This window comes from Nematolebias whitei, chromosome 2 (genome assembly GCF_014905685.2).
Source record: "Nematolebias whitei isolate Nwh7 chromosome 2, NemWhi1, whole genome shotgun sequence".
NCBI classification, from domain to species: Eukaryota; Metazoa; Chordata; class Actinopteri; order Cyprinodontiformes; family Rivulidae; genus Nematolebias; species Nematolebias whitei.
The window spans coordinates 27,688,938-27,710,026 of NC_056499.1; the positions used below are offsets into that span (position 1 = coordinate 27,688,938).

General features: G+C 40.4%; 1 protein-coding gene across 1 annotated transcript in view; it reads right to left on the reverse strand.

Moving 5' to 3' along the window:
- arid3b (AT rich interactive domain 3B (BRIGHT-like)) overlaps window positions 1-18,090 on the reverse strand; it is a 70,731-nt gene extending 52,641 nt beyond the window's left edge. The window contains exon 1 of the mRNA XM_037694035.1: window positions 17,464-18,090. Within this exon, the coding sequence (XP_037549963.1) occupies window positions 17,464-18,090 (627 nt within the window). The remainder of the gene's footprint in view (window positions 1-17,463) is intronic.
- Window positions 18,091-21,089: the final 2,999 nt, after the last annotated feature.

The window sequence follows — 21,089 nt, forward strand, 5'->3', positions numbered from 1 at the left end:
GAAGGGGAAAAAAAGTATGTGTGTGTGTATAATGCTATTTTATACTGTATATATATATATATATATATGCATATATATGTATATACATACCCAGTATAAAATAGCATTATACACACACACATACTTTTTTTCCCCTTCTTTAGCTGCTCCTTTCTTCAGGGGTCACCACAGCAAACTAGCTCACACTTAGAATTTATAATTATTTTTACACCGGATGCCCTTCCTGATGCAACCACAGACCACCGAGCTACCACAGCCCTCTGTGGAGCACAGAGCTGCCATCTAGGGTGCCCAAGGGAGCAGATGATGGTGGTTAAAGGCCTTGCTCAAGGGCCTAGTGTGGGGCAAATGAGGGTGAGGCCGGTGTGGGTGCTTCACCGATCCCACCCACATTTTGATGTTGTCTGTACTGGGAGTTGAACCCACGATCTTCCAATCACAGGTCCACCTTCTCTAACCTCTGCACCACCACTCCCGCCTGTAAACTCCCTCAGTTTGCTGTCAACCAGAGCCCCCCACAGCCGCCCACGCACACAACCACAAACACACACACACACTCTCTATATATCATTAGTTTTGTTTATGTTCAAAACTTAAGTTAGTTTGTTTTTAGTCATGAAATATAGATGTGTAATACGGTGTGATTGGTGTGATTACTGTAAGAAAAGCCTATAGATATGCCTAAAAATGATTATTTTTAAGGGGCTTGATTCATGAATATGCAATCTAAATTGTGTTTTCAACAGGGCCTCATTTTCTAGGCCAAGGGTCACTGCAACACACAAAGCAAACACAAGTTGATACGCATGTGCATCGTATACATCCCCATGTTGCCAGCTTATATACACTATGACTCAAGACGACCATGCAGTAACATCATAGGACTGTGACTATTTCACTTCAGCTGCTGACAGAACCAGTGGATGTCTCCGTTTCATTTGGCTATTGCCTTTACACAGTTTGTCCTCAATAAAGAGCAGGTGCTGAGATATGTTCAGTGGGAGTGGTTGTAAAGGACGAATGAAACCAGAAATAGTTTATGTGTGTGTGTGTGTTTGTGGTTGTGGGCGTGGGCGGCTGGGGGGCTCTGGTTTACAGCAAACCGATCAAATGACAGAAGAACAGAGTAGCTCAGTTTTCATTACAGGCAAGTCCATCTTTAAAGAATGAAATGGGGAAAATGAAAATAAAAACATTTGTGTGAATACAAAAACATTCTAAATCAAATTTGACTTGTTTTTTTAGTATAAGAAATGAGGGGAAAAAGCTCTTTGGCCATCAGTCTTACCATTAATTCTTCAATGCAAAAGGAGTGGCCTGCTTTACTTTCTTAACCTGTTCAAAGAGTATCATTCCTCGCAAAACCTGAGGATTTACAGAAAAGTAAAATTTCCACTAAAACCTTTTTATTCTTAGCCTCTAAAAGCACAGAAACTTTCAGCTTCCATTGTAAAATATTGACATTTCTGTTATTGTTTGTATGTCTTGAAATGGGTGGTGCAATACCGCTTTGCATCAGTCTTGAAAGGTAATCTGTCCTTCTGGGCTTTCATATGTTGCATCAGGTATGAATGAGCTATCTGTATGATGGATGGTCAGACGGCACTGGAAAATCCCCTCCTCCAACAACTGACTATTGTTGAACAGGTCTGTGTCACTCTTTATGTGTGAAACCATACTGTGCTTGACCAGCTCTGTGCATTAAGGTGTAGCACGCTTCCACGTTTGCCCGTGTATTACATTACACATCTCAAAAACAAACAAAAAACTTCCAGCTTTTCATCAGAATTATAAAGCATACGTCATCAGAGATGTCACTGATAAGTTAACATACTATGAACAATGATCTACTGGTAATTAGGAACATATTAAATGTTAGGATTGAGAAGAAGCATGAGGAATGTAGCTATATTAAATGCATAGCTGATTTGCTTTATTTTCTGAGAGCACCACTCCACTTATTGTTTAATGAGAAGGAATTTTAAAGCTCTGTGTCATCCAGATAATAGGAGGAAAAGTTGTCTTTCTTGCTCTGCTAGTGGTGACAATCTTGTTAATAAACCCTGCAGCAGAATGCTGTTAACATTTTGTTGAGCACTGACGCTAGCTGCTGATCACAGAATCTAGTTAACCCTTTCTTGTGCACACTGGATCCTGTCATGGGGAGCTGATGCTCATCTTCAGTAGTAAACAGGAGAAAGGTGGGATAAATCATGTAAGGATAACTAAAATGATTACACGCAGGCTGCAAGCACAGAGTAGCTATAGCTACGCCCATTATATATTCACTATATACTTCAAATTAAAGTAATGAAATGTGTCAACAACATTTTTCAGAGTCAGTGGACACTAGTAACTTTGTAGGACTCAGATATTTTTCATTTCATTTACCCTTTATTTATTCAGGTAGTCTCATTGAGCCACGAGAACTCATTTTCAAGAGAGACCTGTTTAGGGAGCACAAGGTGGGGGTTAAGGGCCTTGCTCAGGGGCCCAGAGTGAGGCGAATGAGGGTGGAGGGAGGTGTGGGTGTTCCACCTTTTCCACACACATTTTTTTGATGTTGACGGTACCGGGAGGTGGACCTGCGACTTTCCGATCACAGGCCCATCTTCTAATCTCTGTGCCACCACTCCCCCATAATGTTTGTGTGAAAAGTAATTCAGGCTTACCAGTGGTTCCCATTAACAGAACTTGTAGACTACAGTAAAAAAGTCACTTCAGCTTGTATCAAGTTGTTGTTTTTCTTTTGGCTGCTCTCTTTTGCTGGGATTACCACACAACAAGAGAAGTTACATGAAAAAGTTGGCATTTAACTTACGTTGAATGCCCTTTCTGATACAATCAGGGCTGGAACCTTCAAGATTACAAGACCACAGCGCTAACCACTGAGCTACTGCAGGGCTTTGTCTTGTATTAAGTATGACAGTTTATTTTATTTACACTAAAATAAAACTGAGATAGTTTGGCATAGTCACTTACACTGGCATCCATTCAGGTTTTGACCTTATTGCAAATACAATGTTCACTATTTCAAATCAAACTCGATATTCCTTCTAAAAATAACATTCATACAGATGTAATTCCACCAAAAAGTTTGGTGTAGTCTTTTTTTCTTTTTCTGCAGAGTCATATACTTTACCTCTATTTTGTTGATTGTGTTGTTTTAAGCATTTATGTGTATGTGTGCACTTGTGAATATTTTTGGGCTGCGCCTTTTCCCCAGAGGGTTAGCAAACATTTGTCAGTTATTGCATTGGGACTAACAGAGACTAGCGTAAGTTCATTTCAACATCTTTCATATCTGCAGTGCTGCTGGAGTACCTTCACACAGAGCTGTGTGGAGATGGTGTATTTTTTTAATAATTTGCTTCTTTTTTTTTCAAAGTTTCAAATTTAAAAATAATCATGTGGTGCACGGCGCTCAAAAAATATGTATTGTTTTGTACTGAGTGTATTGTTTTGTGTTTTATGTGTTACAACTGAACAATGTTGAGCGTTATCGTGAATGAGTTGAATAAAGTTTGACTTATCTGACTGTTTTGTTTTGCTTAATGCGCCTTAAAATCCAGTGCGCCTTATACTGTAGTCCAAAAAATACGGTATGTGAAAATAGTCTATGCCTCAAAGCAGTAAAGGTCTTTACTTTCTCTTTCTCCTATTGGGAAGCACCTACAGCTGCGAGATGTAACACCTCCATCGTGAAAACAAATCTTTGTCTAATAATTGCTGATGAAAAGCTGTAACCATAATTTTGGGACCATGCTGCAAAATGCTGGCAAACATCACCAGACGCTGCCAAAAATCTCAAGTGACAAGGAAGATAACAAAAGAAAACCTAACAGAGATTAGAATACATATTTATGTTTACTTCAACAACATCTGAGAACAAGAACAATTTAAGAAGAAGAAAATTAAAATGTTCTATTTTTTGCTGGTGCTTTCGTCACAGGAAGATGATTCTGGATTTGAATCTTGACTCAGACAAAGTTAGCTTTTTCTCCTTGTCTGTGTGTGTTTTCTCCCACAGTTAAAAACTCGTAGGTTTGGTTATCTGATTAATCTAAATCGACTTCAGGTATACACGTGTGTATGTGCATGGTTATGTTGTGTGTCTCTGAATTGGCCTTGTAACAGACTGCTGATATGTCCAAAGTGCACCTCAGCTATCTAAATTAGTTTTTTCTCTGAAGTGTTTTTTTAAAACATTTTTAATTTTTTCATTATCATTATTGAATAGGGCACACATATGAATATAATTCATGTACAGTTTATTTGTTATACATTACTACGCTATAAACAGCAAGGCTGTGTAGGACACTTTGCAAATTTGCAAGCAACGAAGACTTCCCAAAACTGACATTTACCATATTTGCACATAAAGAACAAATCAGATCCAGGCATAAGCATAAGGCAGCGATTTAACAAAAGGGGGTTAAAACATTTTAAAGGTGTGTTTCACTGACTAAAACTAACTAAACTGTTTTAAGCATGCTGTCATAATGTGTTTTTCTCATGTTTTCATAACACAGAACAAACTGATTTACTATTTTATTTATTTGTTTTCTTGGTTGTCCGTTTCTGCTCCAAACTTTCTCTGCCAAGGAAAAAAAAACAAGTTTAGTGTTTAATCTTAGTATTTTATCGTTGGATATTGTTGTTTAAGTTTTTATTTATTTATTACATCTGTCATTGTGTTTGTCCATTACCAGACATGCATTTCCCAAACTTTGTGTTTTTAACAAATTCAACTTTTTGTCAGACTTTATTAGTCGAACTTCCCAACAGTGAACGTGTCTTGTTACCTGGTGTAGCATGATACTGTAAAGCAGCCAGGTGCAGCTAATCAATGAGATTGAATTAACTAATCAACAGCAGGTGTGAGCATTGTTATAACCTAATGTGAGCTGTTGCTCAGAGAGCATGTGCAGAATGTGGTTTGTGCTGCTGTTATACACCCACAACCACCAAACTCCATATTCTGTAAAGAAACATTTAAACAACTTAAACATTAAAAACTTTTTCCCCATTTGATGCCAGTGACATGAACAAACTAAAGTCGTCAAACTACACTTTCTTTTCTTTTTCATGGATTTTGTGAGCAGTATGATTAACCACAACTGTGAGGACAAAAAGATGGAAATAAGTTAGCGATCAGTTTTAATGTCACTGAAGTTCATTCATTCATTCAACCTTTATTTATACAGGTTAGTTTCATTGAGTAGACTGAAAGTAGATTAAGGTGAACCCCCTAAACTGTTAAAGACAAAAAAAATTGAAATAATACTAAAGTATTAAAATAAACTAGAGAAACTGCATTTCCTGTGAAAATGCAGTGTGAATGCTTGTTGCAGAAGAAATTTATAAAAAACACACACACAAAATACAAATTGCACAAAAATTAGGAAGTTAGCTAAAAAAGTTGAAAGTAGCAAAAAACAGCTGAAAGTAGCTTAAAAGTCCAAAAGAAACTTAAACTACAAGAAGGAAGCAGAAGGAGGGGAAATGAGCTCAAAGGATGGGGAATCAGCTGAAAAAGCTAAATTTAGCATAAAAACAGCTAAATAGTAGCTGAAATAGCAGAAAAAGCTGAAACTAGCAGAAAAAAGCTGAAAGAAGAAGAACAAGCTGAAATTAGCAGAAACAAGTTAATTATGATGAAAGTTGCAGAAATTACCACAAAAAACTTTATATCTAAAAACAGCTTAAGTTAGTTAAAAATGCTAAAGGTAAGGAAAGGAAAGAGTAGAGCGGAAGATGTAAATCAGAAACAAACAAGTCTGCACAATTAGGCCAAAAGAAAAAGTAATGGGCACAAAAAGGTGGAAATCACCTGAAAAAAGCTAAAATTAAGAACAGCTAAAAAAAACTGGAAAAAGTTTAAATTTGCACAAGGAAGCTGAAAGAATCTGAACAAGAACAACATTTGAAAGGAGCAGTAAAAGGTTGTAAACAGATCTAAAGATTTGAAGGATGTAAAACGAGCTACATGTGTTTTCTATGAGAAAAACATGACAGAAAAGGCTAAATATTTCAAAAAGATGAAGTTGCACCAATACCAACGGTCATAGCAGGATTATCCTGAAAGAGCTGAATGTTTTGATATACAGCATGATTTGTTGAATTAGCTTGAAAATTGCAGGACGAGAATCATGACGAAAAACGTGTGGAGGAAAAATGTATCACAATAGTGTGAATGTGTCATAAACATTCATACTATAACACATCAATCATGACAAAACAAAGTTGTGTGAATGTAATTCGACCGTAATCGAGCATCAACTCACATTGAGAAATAACAGCAATCTAAGTTTTTATGACTGTCTGACCCTGTCTCACAGTAAACGTGCTTGCGTAAGAGCAGCTCACAGCGGGAAGTGATTGCACACGTGTGTGACTCACCTTGGGCAGCAACTCACATTAAGTAATGACAGCCATCTTGATAAAAGCAGACATTTCGTCATTTTGCTGGTCAACAACATTCCAGGGTGTTAACACAGTACTGAAGGAGAAGCAATGAGTTTAGAGAAATAAATGTTGCTGCTGAACTAATCTGGAAAGGGCTCTAAGGCCATTTAATAAAAAAATGAGTTCATAATTTAACTATATTTCCCCAACTAGTTCAACCCTAGGATCAAGCAGTTCTGAGTGAAATTTACAGAAACCAAACCCACAAGCTAAATCAAAAAGTTGCATCTTAAACGTTATTGCCGTTAGAAAAACTAAAAAAGCATGACCTGTTTGGAAGATTTGCCAGGATACAGCCTCTGTTCTTTTAAATGAGAAGTGTATGCTCTGGGATGATAGGCTTGTTCTGCAGTCACTGGACTACCTCTCAGTTACTGAGTCAACCATGAACTCCTCTGTATACTGAAGTATTCTGGATTCAGACATGAGGTCATCTGTCCCACAGCAAGTGCGTGACCCACTTTGGGACATACTACAGAAAAATGTTCCTAAACACACCATTGAATCTATTAAATAACTGGTAAAAGAAAAAGTAAAACAGTCCATGTCCAGACCTCAGCTCCAGTGAAATACCATTACAGGACCTTAAATCTGTGTAAAAGCATTTGTCTATAAACATCAACAATTTAGAATAACTTTATAAAGAAGAGTGTCAAAATTATTTTACATGACAGGCAGAAGACAATAACCTCTACACTGCCACGAAAAGTGGTTCAACAAGCTCCTTGACAACAGAATATACATTTTTTTCCACCATACACATGGCCTTTAAGTTTTGGCTTTGTTTATTAAATAATGACAGAATACGTCATACACTCTTGTTCATCTAAGACTATATTTATCTAATTTTGAAACCTGGTCAGGACTGGATTTTTATTTTTTATCGTGTCCTGAGGCTTAAAACCTTTAATGTGAAAAGAGCCCAATTTTATAGTTAACTTTTTTAGGTTGTTTTGTTAAATTGTTTTTCTTGTCTGTAATTTTAAATAATTTTGAAAATAACAACAAAACAAAAAAACACACACACACACACACACAAAGGAAATTGGCAGCCATTTATCTTAGAAACACATTCAGTGTCAGAAATACTGAAAATGGCCATTTCTTTCCATTTTAAATACTTCATAATTACTTAAATTAAATAATAATGGATTCAAGGTTTCAATGTTTTTTACTGTCATTCACACCACATGTGGTACATGTGGTGGAACAAAATTGTGTACACAGGGTCCCAGTTACATCCAACAAAAGTATAAAATGTAAAAGGAAAACAGTAATAAGATCTAGGATATGAACTAAGAAAAACGTTAATAAAAATACACTAAGCACTAGTAGTACAAAAACAATATGCCGAACAGCAGCATGAACATCAGTCTGTGTGAGCAGATGAGCACGAATAAACAGTGATTATCCTGGTTAGAGATTCATGAGTCTAACAGCCTCAGGGTAGAAGCTGTTCCTCAGTCTAGTGGTTCTACACTTAACGCTCCTTAACCTCCTGCCTGAGGGGAGCGGGTCAAAAAGTGTGTGTGCTGGGTGAGTGGGGTCCTTCATGATGCAGGTGGCCCTTTTCCTGCATCTGGAGGTGTAGATGGTTGTGATGGTGGGGAGACTGACTCCAACAGACTTCTGTGCAGCCTTCACCACTCTCTGTAGAGCTTTTCTGTCCTTCCTTTCTTTCTTTAATGGATAAATTGACCAAGTGTAAAAATGGTGATTAGATGCAACTCTAAAGCGCAAAACAATCTAAATCCTAACATTTTGTGTCAGAGTCTTCACAACACAATGGTTACCACCAATAAAAGCTGAGTATGACCAGGCCATGAGAAGTTGCTTGAGAGTGGCAGATGTGCACTTTGGGACTCGGACAAATAAAAAACACACAACACAACAACCATCACCAGTGGGTCCTCCCATCCAGCTCCTCCCTTTCAGACCCTTTGGCTTCTCTCTTTTACAGCCCCTGCAACATGGGGTGAAATGAATTGAGAGATCACCAATCAGAGCCGCAACTGCAACACGGACATGCACCCAACAACCCCCGTCAACCCCCCCCACCCCACCCCACACACACACACACACCCACCCCTGACTCTTGTTGGGAGCCCCCAATGGGAATGTTCACTGTTTGAAGAGTTAACTCTTTAATTCTGTCTGGAATGTTTCCTCTGGGTGGGGCAGTGCAGTGTGCCGAGCCAGACCACAAACCACTCAACCACTTCTACTGCCCCCCCGTCCCACATCCCCCCCTTCATCTTCCTACTAAATTCAATACCTCTATTTCTGGTAGGGGGGAGTGGAGCCACACTTAGCTGTTAAGACGTCAGGACAAAATTAAGCAGTTTTATGGCAGTGCGGTTTTTTTCATACCAATTATGCATAATTTTGTTGAATAGGTTTTTTATCATCTATGCTATTTTTAAGAGTATAAAAAAGTTATACAGTGAGGTAAATCAGTGAAAACTTTATGAGTCAATAATTTTATAAGTCACTATAGACAACTTTATAAGTCAATAATCACACAGACTCATGCTCACGTTCGTGCTGCTGTTCGACGTAATGTTTTTATGCTATTAGTGCTTAGTGTATTTTTAGCTTATGTTTTTCTTAGTTCATATCTTAGATGTTATTATTTTTTTTCTTTTACATTTTATTATTGGATGTAATTGGGACCCTGTGTACATAATTTTGTTCCACCACATGTACCACATGTGGTGTAAACGACAATAAAGAATCTCTGACTCTGATTTTTCTTCAGAACAAGAGTGATGGTAAAGAAGTGTGTCAATCAAGTACAAGAAAAATAAATTGTGAATGTATCTCATTTCTATGTTTATTTCATTAAAAGTAATTTATTAAAGGTTCAAGGTGAGATGCTGCTAAAATGTAACTGGTGCCCGAGAACAGAAAAGCAAAAATATGAGTTTAACAAAGAACTTGGTATTCATTTGAGAGTCTTACAAAATACATAATACACAAAAGCAAGCTGTCATTGTTGCCTGTACACCAACTCTACTTTTACCTGAAAGTGCCAAACACCATTTGTTTCAATTTCCCTTATTTGTTTCAATTTCTACACAAACTTACCAGCATTTCCATGACCTGCATTAGGCTATTGTAAACATGTAAAACAGCAGAGCTAAAAGCCAAGCCAGCTTTGTTTAACCCAGTCAACTTCTGCTTTAAAAACAAAGCTCATAGAGCCATGAAATATGAACATAAACTAACACGATCCCTGAGCAACACATACAATAAATTGTATGGGCAAACAATACCGCAGCTTCAATAATTTTCCTTTATATCAGGTACACTTGGCATGGGCTTTTGAGAATTTGATATTCGAGGGGAAAAAGTTAGACCAAATTTGTGACAGAACTGTTGACGGTTTTATATGTAGATCGTTAAGCCCAACACAACCTGCTTAGATCTAATTAACAAAGACAACAAGAATCTAAAGTTTGGTCAAAGATTTATCAGGAGCTTCACTCAGCTATCTGCAAAACATGTTCAGCTACTTTTCTAGTGAGTCTCTACAGACAGCACCCATTTTAAACCAGTGAGGTCAAACTAAAGCTAAATTACACAATTCTTGCCTGTCTAAACTTTACTGAAATTGCTCGTCATTTTCACAATATGCAAAGTATAACTGCCTCACTTCCTCTTTGAAGGGGATACTGACATAAACTAATGTGGTAAATCTGGAAATGAGGTTCACTGCATAGTGCCTGACAGAGATATTTGACAAAAAACTGCATATTTAGGTTAAGGTTTATTTATGCAGATCAACACAAGGGCAACAATGCAACGAAATGCTCAGGACAAAAAGAACCGTATCGACTCGCCAAAACAACAACAACAAGAAATACCAAAGCATGTAACAAAAATACAAAAAACAAGACGCCAAAAATGCAAAACAGAAATGGATCTACAGCAGCATGGTCCTATGAGCAGAGTGGTTCTGCTGGCAGTGAGGTTCTTTTATACCCCTTTTCCATTAGTACCGGTACAGCACGGTTCGACTCAGCTCAGTACAGTACGAGTTTGTTTCCATTATACTTTCAGTAATGGTTCAAGTGGGCGAGGTTCAGAGTTCAAAAATTGACGTATATGCCTTATCAGATGGTGGTGGTAAGACCCTGAAACAGGTTTCAGTACAGGGTGAGAATTTGTTTCCAAGTTTCTGGTAAATTATAAAGAATGCAGATTATTAAAATGATCAAATTAAACAATATAAATCCTGCTAATGAACTTTAGTTCACCATTAAATCACTGATGAACCAGATTCTACAAAAACATCTATATTTAAAATTGTATATGTTTTCTTCGTTTGATGTATTTGAACTCAGTGTCAACTTTTATTGTTCCATTAGATGTGTGGTTTTGTTTTTTGTTTAGATATTTATTTCATTTTATCTTTGCTTTAAAGTTTAATTCTTGTTTTGTGATTTGTACATCTGTGGGTTAGAATAAAGTTGAACTAAAGGCTGTATCTCTTCTTTAAACATATTTGAGGGAATATTCCTGAGAGATCCAATAATTTTGTGTCTTTTTATGATTTTTCAGCTGAGTTAACTTTAACAGATTATTTAATAGTCATTAAAGTGAAAACAGGATTTCATGATAAAACCGGCACCGTTTATTTATTTATTTTCATCTTCACTAATTAAAAAAACAAACATTTTTTTAATACATAATTTTTTTTTCAAAATCGTTTCCACCCTCGATCCCAGACCCGTCCAGGTCCGCCCGTCTGCCGGGGCTCGGGCAGGCTCCGACCTGGCGCGCTTCAATCGGTCGGCAGCTCATATGATCCTCCACGGTGACCAGCGGAGCTTGGAACAGGGGCGCATGATGCCGAGGCCCACCCAGCCGACCTTGCGTGCTCCCGCGGGTCGGCAGCATGGAGAATCTTTCACGGTGACCGGCGGCGCTTGGAGCCGGGGAGCTGACGCCCTTCCTGGCCTGAGGAGGCTCCGGTGGAGAGGACCTTGGGGACTGGTGGAGCTCCATTTAGCTTGCTCTGAATTTTGTCGTCGGCCACCAAGCACAAAAAACACCTGCACTTCAGCATTAGAACACGGTGTTGTCATTATTGCTTTTAAAATCTTAAAAATAGGTTCAGTTGCTCCTTGAGTTCGAGTTATTGCGAATGGCGGATCGAATTGTAGTGAAAAGTTTCTCAAACAACCAGTGACTCCACCCCCTGACCAATCAGTGACTGACAGTGTTCTGATGTCACGTTTTGGTGCCAGCTCGGCCCGCTTGGAAACCCAGAGAACATGGTACTAAAACAGGGGTCCAGTTCCACAAACCATTACTAGGGGAAAACCTTGGAACCATGCCGAGTCGAATCCATCCATGCTGTACTGTTACTAATGGAAAAGGGGCAATAGCAACATGGTCCTGTTAACACCATGGTTCTGTTAGCAGTTAGAGGATCATGGAGACGGCCGCCATGACAGGCCGGAGCCTGAGCCAAAGGCTGGAAGGGAGCCAGAAACTGAACCATGATGGCAAGGCAGCGACACATAAAACTAGAAAAATGCGCCGTGGTCATACCCGTAGCGTGGGTGTACAGTTTAGGCACAAAAAAGTTAAAGCAAAAACAACAGGAACAAAAATAGAGCGAGTCGAAGCGGAGCTCCTGTCAGTGCTGCCATACTGTGCTGCACATGATATTCAAGAAGAATAAGAGAGATAACTGTTATATTGTGCATTTAGGTAAGTAAAATACATCCAACAAAGACATCATGGAACTTTTTGAATTTGTTAAAACATGTTTTTTAAGAAGCTGAATTACATTTACACAGTTTAAAAAGATTTTAAGTAACGCTTAAGTCACATAATGACAAACAATAAGTTGTGTACCAACTTTTTTACATAAACCCATTGCCCTCCAGTTAACGTTTGTCACTTAAGTAAATGCTGTGGATTGCGGCTTTCAATTTCCCGTGTAGCAGTTTGAGCCCAGCAAAATATTACAGCCTCGCACATTATAGTTGCCCTTTGTCCTGAACAAGCACTGCAACAGGTTTTAATGGACCTCAGCCTTCCTCATTATTTCTCATCTGAATGGCCTCCATTTGCAGGCAATTTGTTCAAACTGAGGTCAGACGGTAATTCCAACCTTATTACATCAACATAACAGGAAGTCCAGTAAAAAGAATAATACTAAGTACACCATTTAAAACCCACTGACAGTAATGGTATGTGAGACAACATCATAATACTCAAAAAGCAAAAACCAGGTCAGGTTTACAGTATACAACATGCACAACAGGCAGTGGGGCCTCTCAGCTCCAGCTGAAACACCCCTGAAAGGAATGGTGACAAAGTTGCATGCTTATAATGAATGCTTTGGTTTTTCCAAAAATTCTGCAGTGATGTGTTCATGCAGCAGGACAGGCATGCTTCATCTTTTTCTGTCAAAATAGTCACAAACAAAACCACCTAAGTTAATTTTCTAAATACAAGCTCCTCCCTCATTATCAAAAATGAGCAGAAAGCAATGCAAACATTCCTGCCACTAAAAGCTCACACACAACCCCTATCGATCTCTTTGCTGCAGCCCCACTTCCTGACTGATGTGTTGCTGGGGCGACAGCTAAATTATGCAACAGCACTGCCTCAACAGACGAGCTTCGGTGCCTGAGCAAGAAAAGCAAGGCTCAAAAGTGGCATTTGTTCCCGTAGCTCGTCAATAACAGATGCCCAATTATCCAGAGGAACCAGGTTTGATCCATGGTGGTCTGCTTAGCTACCTCTTTACCTCTTTTATTTGCATTCCTCACACCAGTTGGCAAATATGTTCTGTTGCACTGATTTGATAGGTCTGTAATAAAAAAGCAACTGGGTTTCCCATCTTTTAGTGGTCTCCAGAACTGAGCCTGCAAAACGGACCGTGCCAATCCAACATTAGCATGACAGCTCATCTACAGTATATGACAAAATGAGCAAATCAACAACAATACTGAGTGTGTATCACTAAGTGATAGTAAGTCTTAGATTAGAAAACAATAATACTGCAAATAATACTACTAAAATATACAGAATTACACTAAATGTATAATTCTGTCAATTTAATGTCACATGCATATATTTGTGTTTTAGTCATCTAACATTGTAGAAAAACAGGAAAAGGAAAATATTTAAGCTCTATAACAACTAATGGTAAACTGAAATGTAATAGCTATGATCACGGTCTCCACTTTGCCTTTGTAAGCCACAGGTCCACATTTCACAGAAAAACTAGAATGTAACTGTAAAACTTGTAAATCATACTCGCCTGACCTAAATTAAATTGCAACATCCAGTCAAACCAAATAAAAAGCAACAAATTTTAAAGCAACGAGAGAACAATACATGCACTAAAGGCGACAACAAACCTCTAATAATCAAAAGAGATAAGAAAAGAGATGTCTATACTGTATTTCAGAGTGTGCAAAGAGTGTGGTAATGAATGGACTGGATTATACAGGTCACAGAGCCTCCATCTCATGGCAAAAGAAGCCTGAGTGCTGAGGCCGGACGGCTGCCAGCCCATTTCTTATTCTACACTACACCTTCATCCATGCCTGAGTTCGACATTTATTTACTCTTCTATTTAGGAGAGGGCCGAGGTCACCCTGAATACATCACTGACACAAAAACACTAGTTAACAAGTCTGTCCACATCCATCTGGCCTGAATTGGACATCCGTATACATTCAAACAGACAGGAGTAATCAACAACAAAATGGATTAATAGAATACTCATCAGTCAGATCTCGCTAACAGATGTGGCTATTCTCATTCAGCTCTGCCTGACATCATTACAAAAGCTGCTAGTACGGCAACATGCTCATTTATTCAAAAAGCAGTTCCAGTTATGTGAGACTTTGTTGAATAGTAAATGGACATTTTACTATCCTGATTTTATCACTTCATTGCTCTGGATAACATCAGGAGTCGAACCTTTTCTAAATATGGTTTGCTATGCCTCAGCCACATGGCAGTATCTCTGCACATAAGAGTGCCTTAGATAAAAAACCCTTACCCAATGTGACTAGTACATGAGACACGGACACACGTTAAAGTAAAGGGTCTTCTGTGCAAAACCCTCTGTAGCTAGTCCTTGTACCTCTTCTTTCACTGGTTTTAGAACATAATAAATGCTTTCCCCTATTATTTTAGATGGTCGGTATTTGTGGCATCTGCCAGGCTTGTCTCTGGCCCCTCAAAGACAATACCATAAAAAACACATTGCCAGCTTCCACTGAACCCCTCCCCCCTACAACAGTGCAACCTGAAACTGCCTGAAGAGATGAGCCGTCATTAAATACTGCAGAGCTGACATAATGACAGGAAAGATAAAAGAGAGGAAACAAAAAAAAGCCAGACCAATTCTCGTCCCATAATGCCTCCCCAACCCCCAGGCTCTGCCCGCCTCTCCTAATAAAAGACACCAGGCCACACATAGGGCACTGGTCAGCTGCAACTTGGCTGCTACGATCAGGCAAATCAGACAAATCCTGCCCCTCTCACAGTAAAACACAACACCGTTACTTCTGGCACTTACGATTATAAACAGTCGAATCAAAGTAGAACAAGCGCCCCAAAGTCTGTATGGTGGGGATACAGTAAAGCATTACTTGTTGCTTAACTGCTCCAAAACAAATTTGGAAATTAAGTTTAGAGCAGTCGTTTCCTTCATCTGTTCACCGTCAAAGCCCCTCCCCTTGCATCCACAAATAATTGCTTTTCCTTCACATGAACAACCCATGAATACATGCATGAACGGACGGAAAGAATGATCTCCTAAATCTTATCGGCACCACTTTTCAGATCAATCAGTCAGACGTAACAACCACATTGAGCTGCATTATCTCTGGTTTATGGATGAAATGTCATATTTGTGACAGCTCATCAAGTAGTTTTGTTCTGATTAATACAACTGTGTCAAAGTCTTCTTCAAATATGGGAGAATTGACGGAAATGGTGTTTGGTCAGTCCGAGGGTAATCTTTCATATTTGTTATCCTAAAACACTTTTTTAGCCACTGAAGGTGAGCGAGCTCAACTTCACAGTTAAAAAGTAAGCAAGCAGTTTAAAGTGCCATGTGGAAGTGTTTCATTAGTATTCGGTCATGTTTTTAATTTTTAATTGTCAATTAGAAAAACACACCTGCTATATTTTTAAGGAGGCTGTGCAAATCATGACGATAACAGTTGTCTTAACAAAAAAAATTAATATATATTTTTTTTAATTCTTCTTCTTTCGACTGCTCCCTTCTTCAGGGGTCACCACAGCGAACTAAGTCACACGAAGACTTAGCAATTATTTTTACACCGGATGTCCTTCCTGACACAACCACAGACCACCGAGCTACCACAGCCCTCTGTGTGGAGCAGAGAGCTGCTATCCAGGGCACCCAGGGGAGCAGATGGTGGGGGTTAAGGGCCTTGCTCAAGGGCCCAGAGTGGGGCAAAAGAGGGTAGAGGCAGGTGTGAGTGTTTCACCTATCCCACTCACATTTTGATGTTGTCTGGACTGGGAGTTGAACCAGCGATCTTCCAATCACAGGCCCAACTTCTCTAACATCTGAGCCACCGCTCCCAGTTATCTTAACAAAAGAACAAGGTTTAATGACTGTAACGTCTTATTATGAGACGCCTAGACTGAGAGCAACAACTTTTGGACAAAAAAAGAAAGAAAGAAGAAATATATGTTGTATCCGTCAACAAGTCCCCCAAGTTTTCCCTCACTCTAAATGATTGTTCTATTTAATTTTGTTGTTTAATAAAGTTTGTATGATACAGTATAATTATGATGTCCTTACAAGCTGTTCTGTAGCATCTTGCAGTCCTGAGAGCAGAGTAGAATAAACACTTTAAAACTGCTTTGTTTTACGTATGTACATGTGGTTTAACAAACAGTGCACAGGAATTGTATGTTTTTGACATTTTCAGTTGAATTAAAATCTTGTTCCCTTCTTTGGGGGGCATGGTCCACAGTCTGGTATCAGACAGCCCCGTGGCCTGAACAACATTCACATACAGTACATTTGACTTTAATAGACAGTGATAACATCCCAACAGATGTCAGCCAGGTTCTTTTAGCTCACTGATAAAGCACACTTATCTTGTCATTTGATCCATTCCTGCAAATCTGCATCCTTTTATATCACTTACAGGCACCGGAGCGCTCTAACTCGCTGCCTCCAAAGCTAAGATGCTAAACCACATGGAACTTGGCCTGACTCCTGTTGGCATTTCCGTGCTCTGTTACACTGTGCTGAGGCAATATTTACCTTCGAGGGAAAGTTCACTTGGCACACAGCCGAAACTCTTGGGGTAGAAAGAGCAGGGGGGGCGGGGGTGACAGGCTGCTACTGTGTACTACATCCAACCTTTTCACCCACCCAAAATCATCAGTCTGACCCGGCAAACCACCCACAGCCTCACAGCAGCAGAACTGCCCCGCCTAACTCCGCTACTTGGATCGGAGCCAAACCAAAGCCAGAGCAAAGCGCCAAGAGGGACAAAAGAGCAAAACACACACACTCCCAAAATATGAGCGCAAGTAGAGAAGCAGTGAGCGTAAACATGTTGCACCTCAGCCTGGCCGTCCGCCAAGACTCACTCAGGAGGCTTTTTTCCTTCACCACAAAAGCCAATCGGCGGTCAGTCCCCTGCCGCGATTTGAAGTGTTTTACAAAGATACTGCTGAAGCAGAGCACAGCTCAGTCAAGATTAGTCAGCACTTCACAGACGGGAACTTGGCAGAGAAATCCAAATAACCTCACAAAGTTTAATAAAGGAATGGCCTATTTTTAGACCATTAATAAGGATGAGTCAGGCTAAATACAGTAAACTATTACTACTCCTAATAACGCTTTATGAGAACTTAAGACTGGAGAGGAAGAATTAAAAAAAAAACATAGATCTAAACAATATTTAGAGGGGGGGAAAATAGATTTATTGTTATAAAGAGACGTCCAATGAAAAGTATACTAACCTGTCTGAAGTGATCATCATATCCCCAGTCGCCTTGTCCATTCGGAGAGGTGGCAGCGTTGGCCCCTGCAGGGGACATCCCCTCATCAGGTTCCTGCTTCACTCTGACCGGAGGGGAGGCAGCCCTCTGGGGGGCCGACACAGAGTAACTTACAAACGGACGGGCGGGGATGCGAGAGACGCTCTGCTGCAAAGCGAGGGTCTGCTTGCGGAGGAACTCCAGACCACTGGCGCTTCCCTCGTCCTCGTCACTGCCCTCGTCCCCCTCCATCATCTCATTGTCATCCTCCTCGTCCCCAGAATCTCGACCTCTGTCCTCGTCATCTTCTCTTTCTGAGTCTACGCTGCTCTGGTTGGAGACTCGAGGGAGCAGGCTGCTGGCAGGATGGCCTCCGGGCATGCCTTTGCCCATGAAGCTGGCCCCGGAGGCTCGGGCGGCGGCCAGGATGGCCTGCTGGGCAGCGACCTGCTGGGCGTACATGATGTGGGCCTCGCGTAGCTTCCTCTCTTTGCGCTCCATTTCCAGACGGGCCTGCTGTTGGCGCTGGAGCTGCTCCATCACCGCCTCCAGCTTCATGCCACCTGAGGAGGCGTTCTGGGGGAAAGCCACACCGGGCTCCTGAGACATGCTTGGCTGTGGCAGAAAGGAAGAAAGACACGTTGAGACTAATTTGTACACATAAAAGTAGCTAAAACACATGGTTTTCACTCGTTTCATGTAGTAAAACCTGCATTAATCTCTTATAAACAGGACTTATCTATTTGTTACCTTTATGCTAAGCTGTCATGTGTGTAAATGTAACTTCTGTGTGAAAATGACAAGTGTCAAATCCACACACACACACACACACACACACAGAGAGAAAGCAGGGAACCTGATGGACACTTTGAATGGCGGTGACACGTCGGTGCAGACTATGAGAAAAGTCGTCGTTTCAGTTGTTTTTACACCAGAGACATTTTCAAACACCCTCCAGTAAAGCAAACACCTTGTTGGTAATTTAAACAGCAAACAGCCACCTGAGCAGGTGGGGGGGAACTAACGTTAGAACAGTTAAAGCAGCTCCTCCCTGAAGGTAGCTAGTTAGCTCGAAATTAGTGGAAACCCGGGAGCTAAAGGTGAATAACATGCTAACACAGCCCGAGCTTCATTACAGGTTAATAACGGACAATTAGCCGAGAGAAGAGACCTACCATTACCTGGTTAAAGTTTGTTCTCCTCTTTTACTTAACTTTCAGGAACTATGTGTAAAAAAAAAAAAAAAAAGAGGCTAACTCTTCACCGGAAAGTGAGTAAAAAAAAAAAAAAACGGTTAAAAAAAGAGTTTTTATTTTCCAGCTCGATGCCGAGCAGGGAGGCGCGAGCACCACTCACCATTTGTGCCTTACTGCTGCTGGAGTTGTCCACCATCCCTCCTTCCTTCACTTTATCCTCCTTCTTTCGTCTACTTCTTCCTCCCCTCGTTTCTGGCAGCCGTTCAAAACGTTTGTAAACACACACACACCGGCGGGTGCACGAGCGCGCGCCCCCGCTCCGCAGACTGCTGCACGGAGAGCGATGAACGCGGTGGGATTTCTGCCCGTTTCCCCACACTTTTTATATATTGACGCTTTTATTTGTCTTTGATAGGTGAGAGGACAGGTTGCTAACAGCTCGATCGCATGTCTCGGGAAGCGCTCCTCCCTGTCGTCCCCCCCTCTCTCCCCTTGAGGTGACCCCCCCCCCCCCCCCCCCCCCGGTTGCACCGCACACACCAGCGTTAGACCCGCCCAGCGACAGCAACAAGTATTTAATGACACTTTTGAATACCTCTGAGTTACTCCATGTTTGAATATGTCAAGCGTTTTGAATGTATAAAAACAAAACACCGTGCAGAGCACTGAACGATGCAGTCATGATGAGCGCGTGCGGGGGATCCAAACATGTTTGTTGACGCGTTTATAGACAAGAGTATGAGACGTTTTCGAGAAGGCTTCGTAAAATGTTTTGGGTTACGAGAAGGTGTTTTAAAGCAGATGCCAAAAAAAAACAAAACAAAACAAAACAAAAAAAAAAGAAAACCGGGATGGAGCGCAACAGGTAGAGGACTCTGCGCTGCTCTGGTGCCCCCTGGTGGAGATAAATCGCCACTACGGTTCAGGGTTTGGGGCTTTTTCTGTCTCCCTGACTTGATCCTCCTCTGTCACATCAATCAAATACATTCATGACAACCCTCCACCCACCCCGACCCACCTGTCTCTCTCTTTTACATACACACTATTCAATTCAATTATATAGCACCAAGTCATAACAGAAGCCATATCAGGGCACAGAACTGAAACATTCATATACATTAAAGGCAAGTTAATAACATTATTTATCTGAGGAGCAGACTGCTTTGAGTCTAACTTCATCACAGACTCTCATCCTGAGCAAGCCTAAACACTCCCTGCTTCGACCGGCTGGGTTTGAGAGGAACAGATACACAATGGCAGGTCGAGAATCACATTAAGATAGAAACAGTATCAAATGAAAACTATTTGTAATAATTCATTTTAAGAAATGAGGTCAATTTGTCCTCCAGTAGTCTAAGCCTATGGCAGCATAACAAGCCAACCCTAACTATAGGATTTATCAAAAAGGAAATTCTTGAGCCCAGTCTTAAAACTGGACAATGTGTCAGCCTTCAAGACAGAAACTGGAAGTTGGTTCCACAAGAGAGGAGCCTGATAACTGAAAGATCTTCCTCCCATTCTGCTTTTGGAAGCTATAGGAACCGCAAGTAAGCCTGCAGTCTGAGAGCGAAGTGCTCTGTTAGGAAAATATGGAACAAGTATGGAGCTAATGGAACAGATTGTCGAGGGCTTTGTAGGTTAGAAGATTTTCAATTCTATTCTGAATTTAGATCACTGTTGTTCACTTTTTTTAACCATGTTTGAAACACAAAAATAATCTTGCCTGACCTCATCTGTCAATCTGTCGCAGCTACTACCAGCTTAAAACCTGTAAAATGGACTGAGTTGTGCTGGCTAATGTCAGTTAGCTGTGGCAGCCATCTTGAATTAGTTTGGCTCCAAAAGTAGACGCACACCCACAGATAATTTCCTGGACGTTTCTTTAAAATTAAAGTTGTTCACGGGACCTTTTGCCTCCAATTATGCAACATTTTTTAACAAAGATGTTGCACCATCTTTTCACTCTCACATCTGTGAGGAATAAATCTCAGCTACTACCACCCCGAATCACTGGTCCATTATCTGTAAACGTGACAGGGTTCGAGCCGTCCTTGTGTCTGCTGTGGCGGCCATCTACAATTTGGACTGACTCCAAAAGTTGTAGATGTGCATCAATTAATTTCAACATCTCACTAAAAGCTATCCAGCAGTTCACAAGATATTTTGCTAACAGACACGCTCAGATAGGGGCAAAACATTATCATCCCTCTTTGCCATAACACAAAATGATGAAAACAGCGGAAAGAACGCACTTCACTGAATTTATCTTTATGTAAACATTAAAGGGGTACAATCAAACAGAGGAGTAGTGTTAGTCGTAATAAAAACATTTAGTTAATGCACACAACAGCCATGTCACAACAGTGTACAACAGATTGTCCAAGTTGTTGCATAGTACAGGTGAGTCAAGTG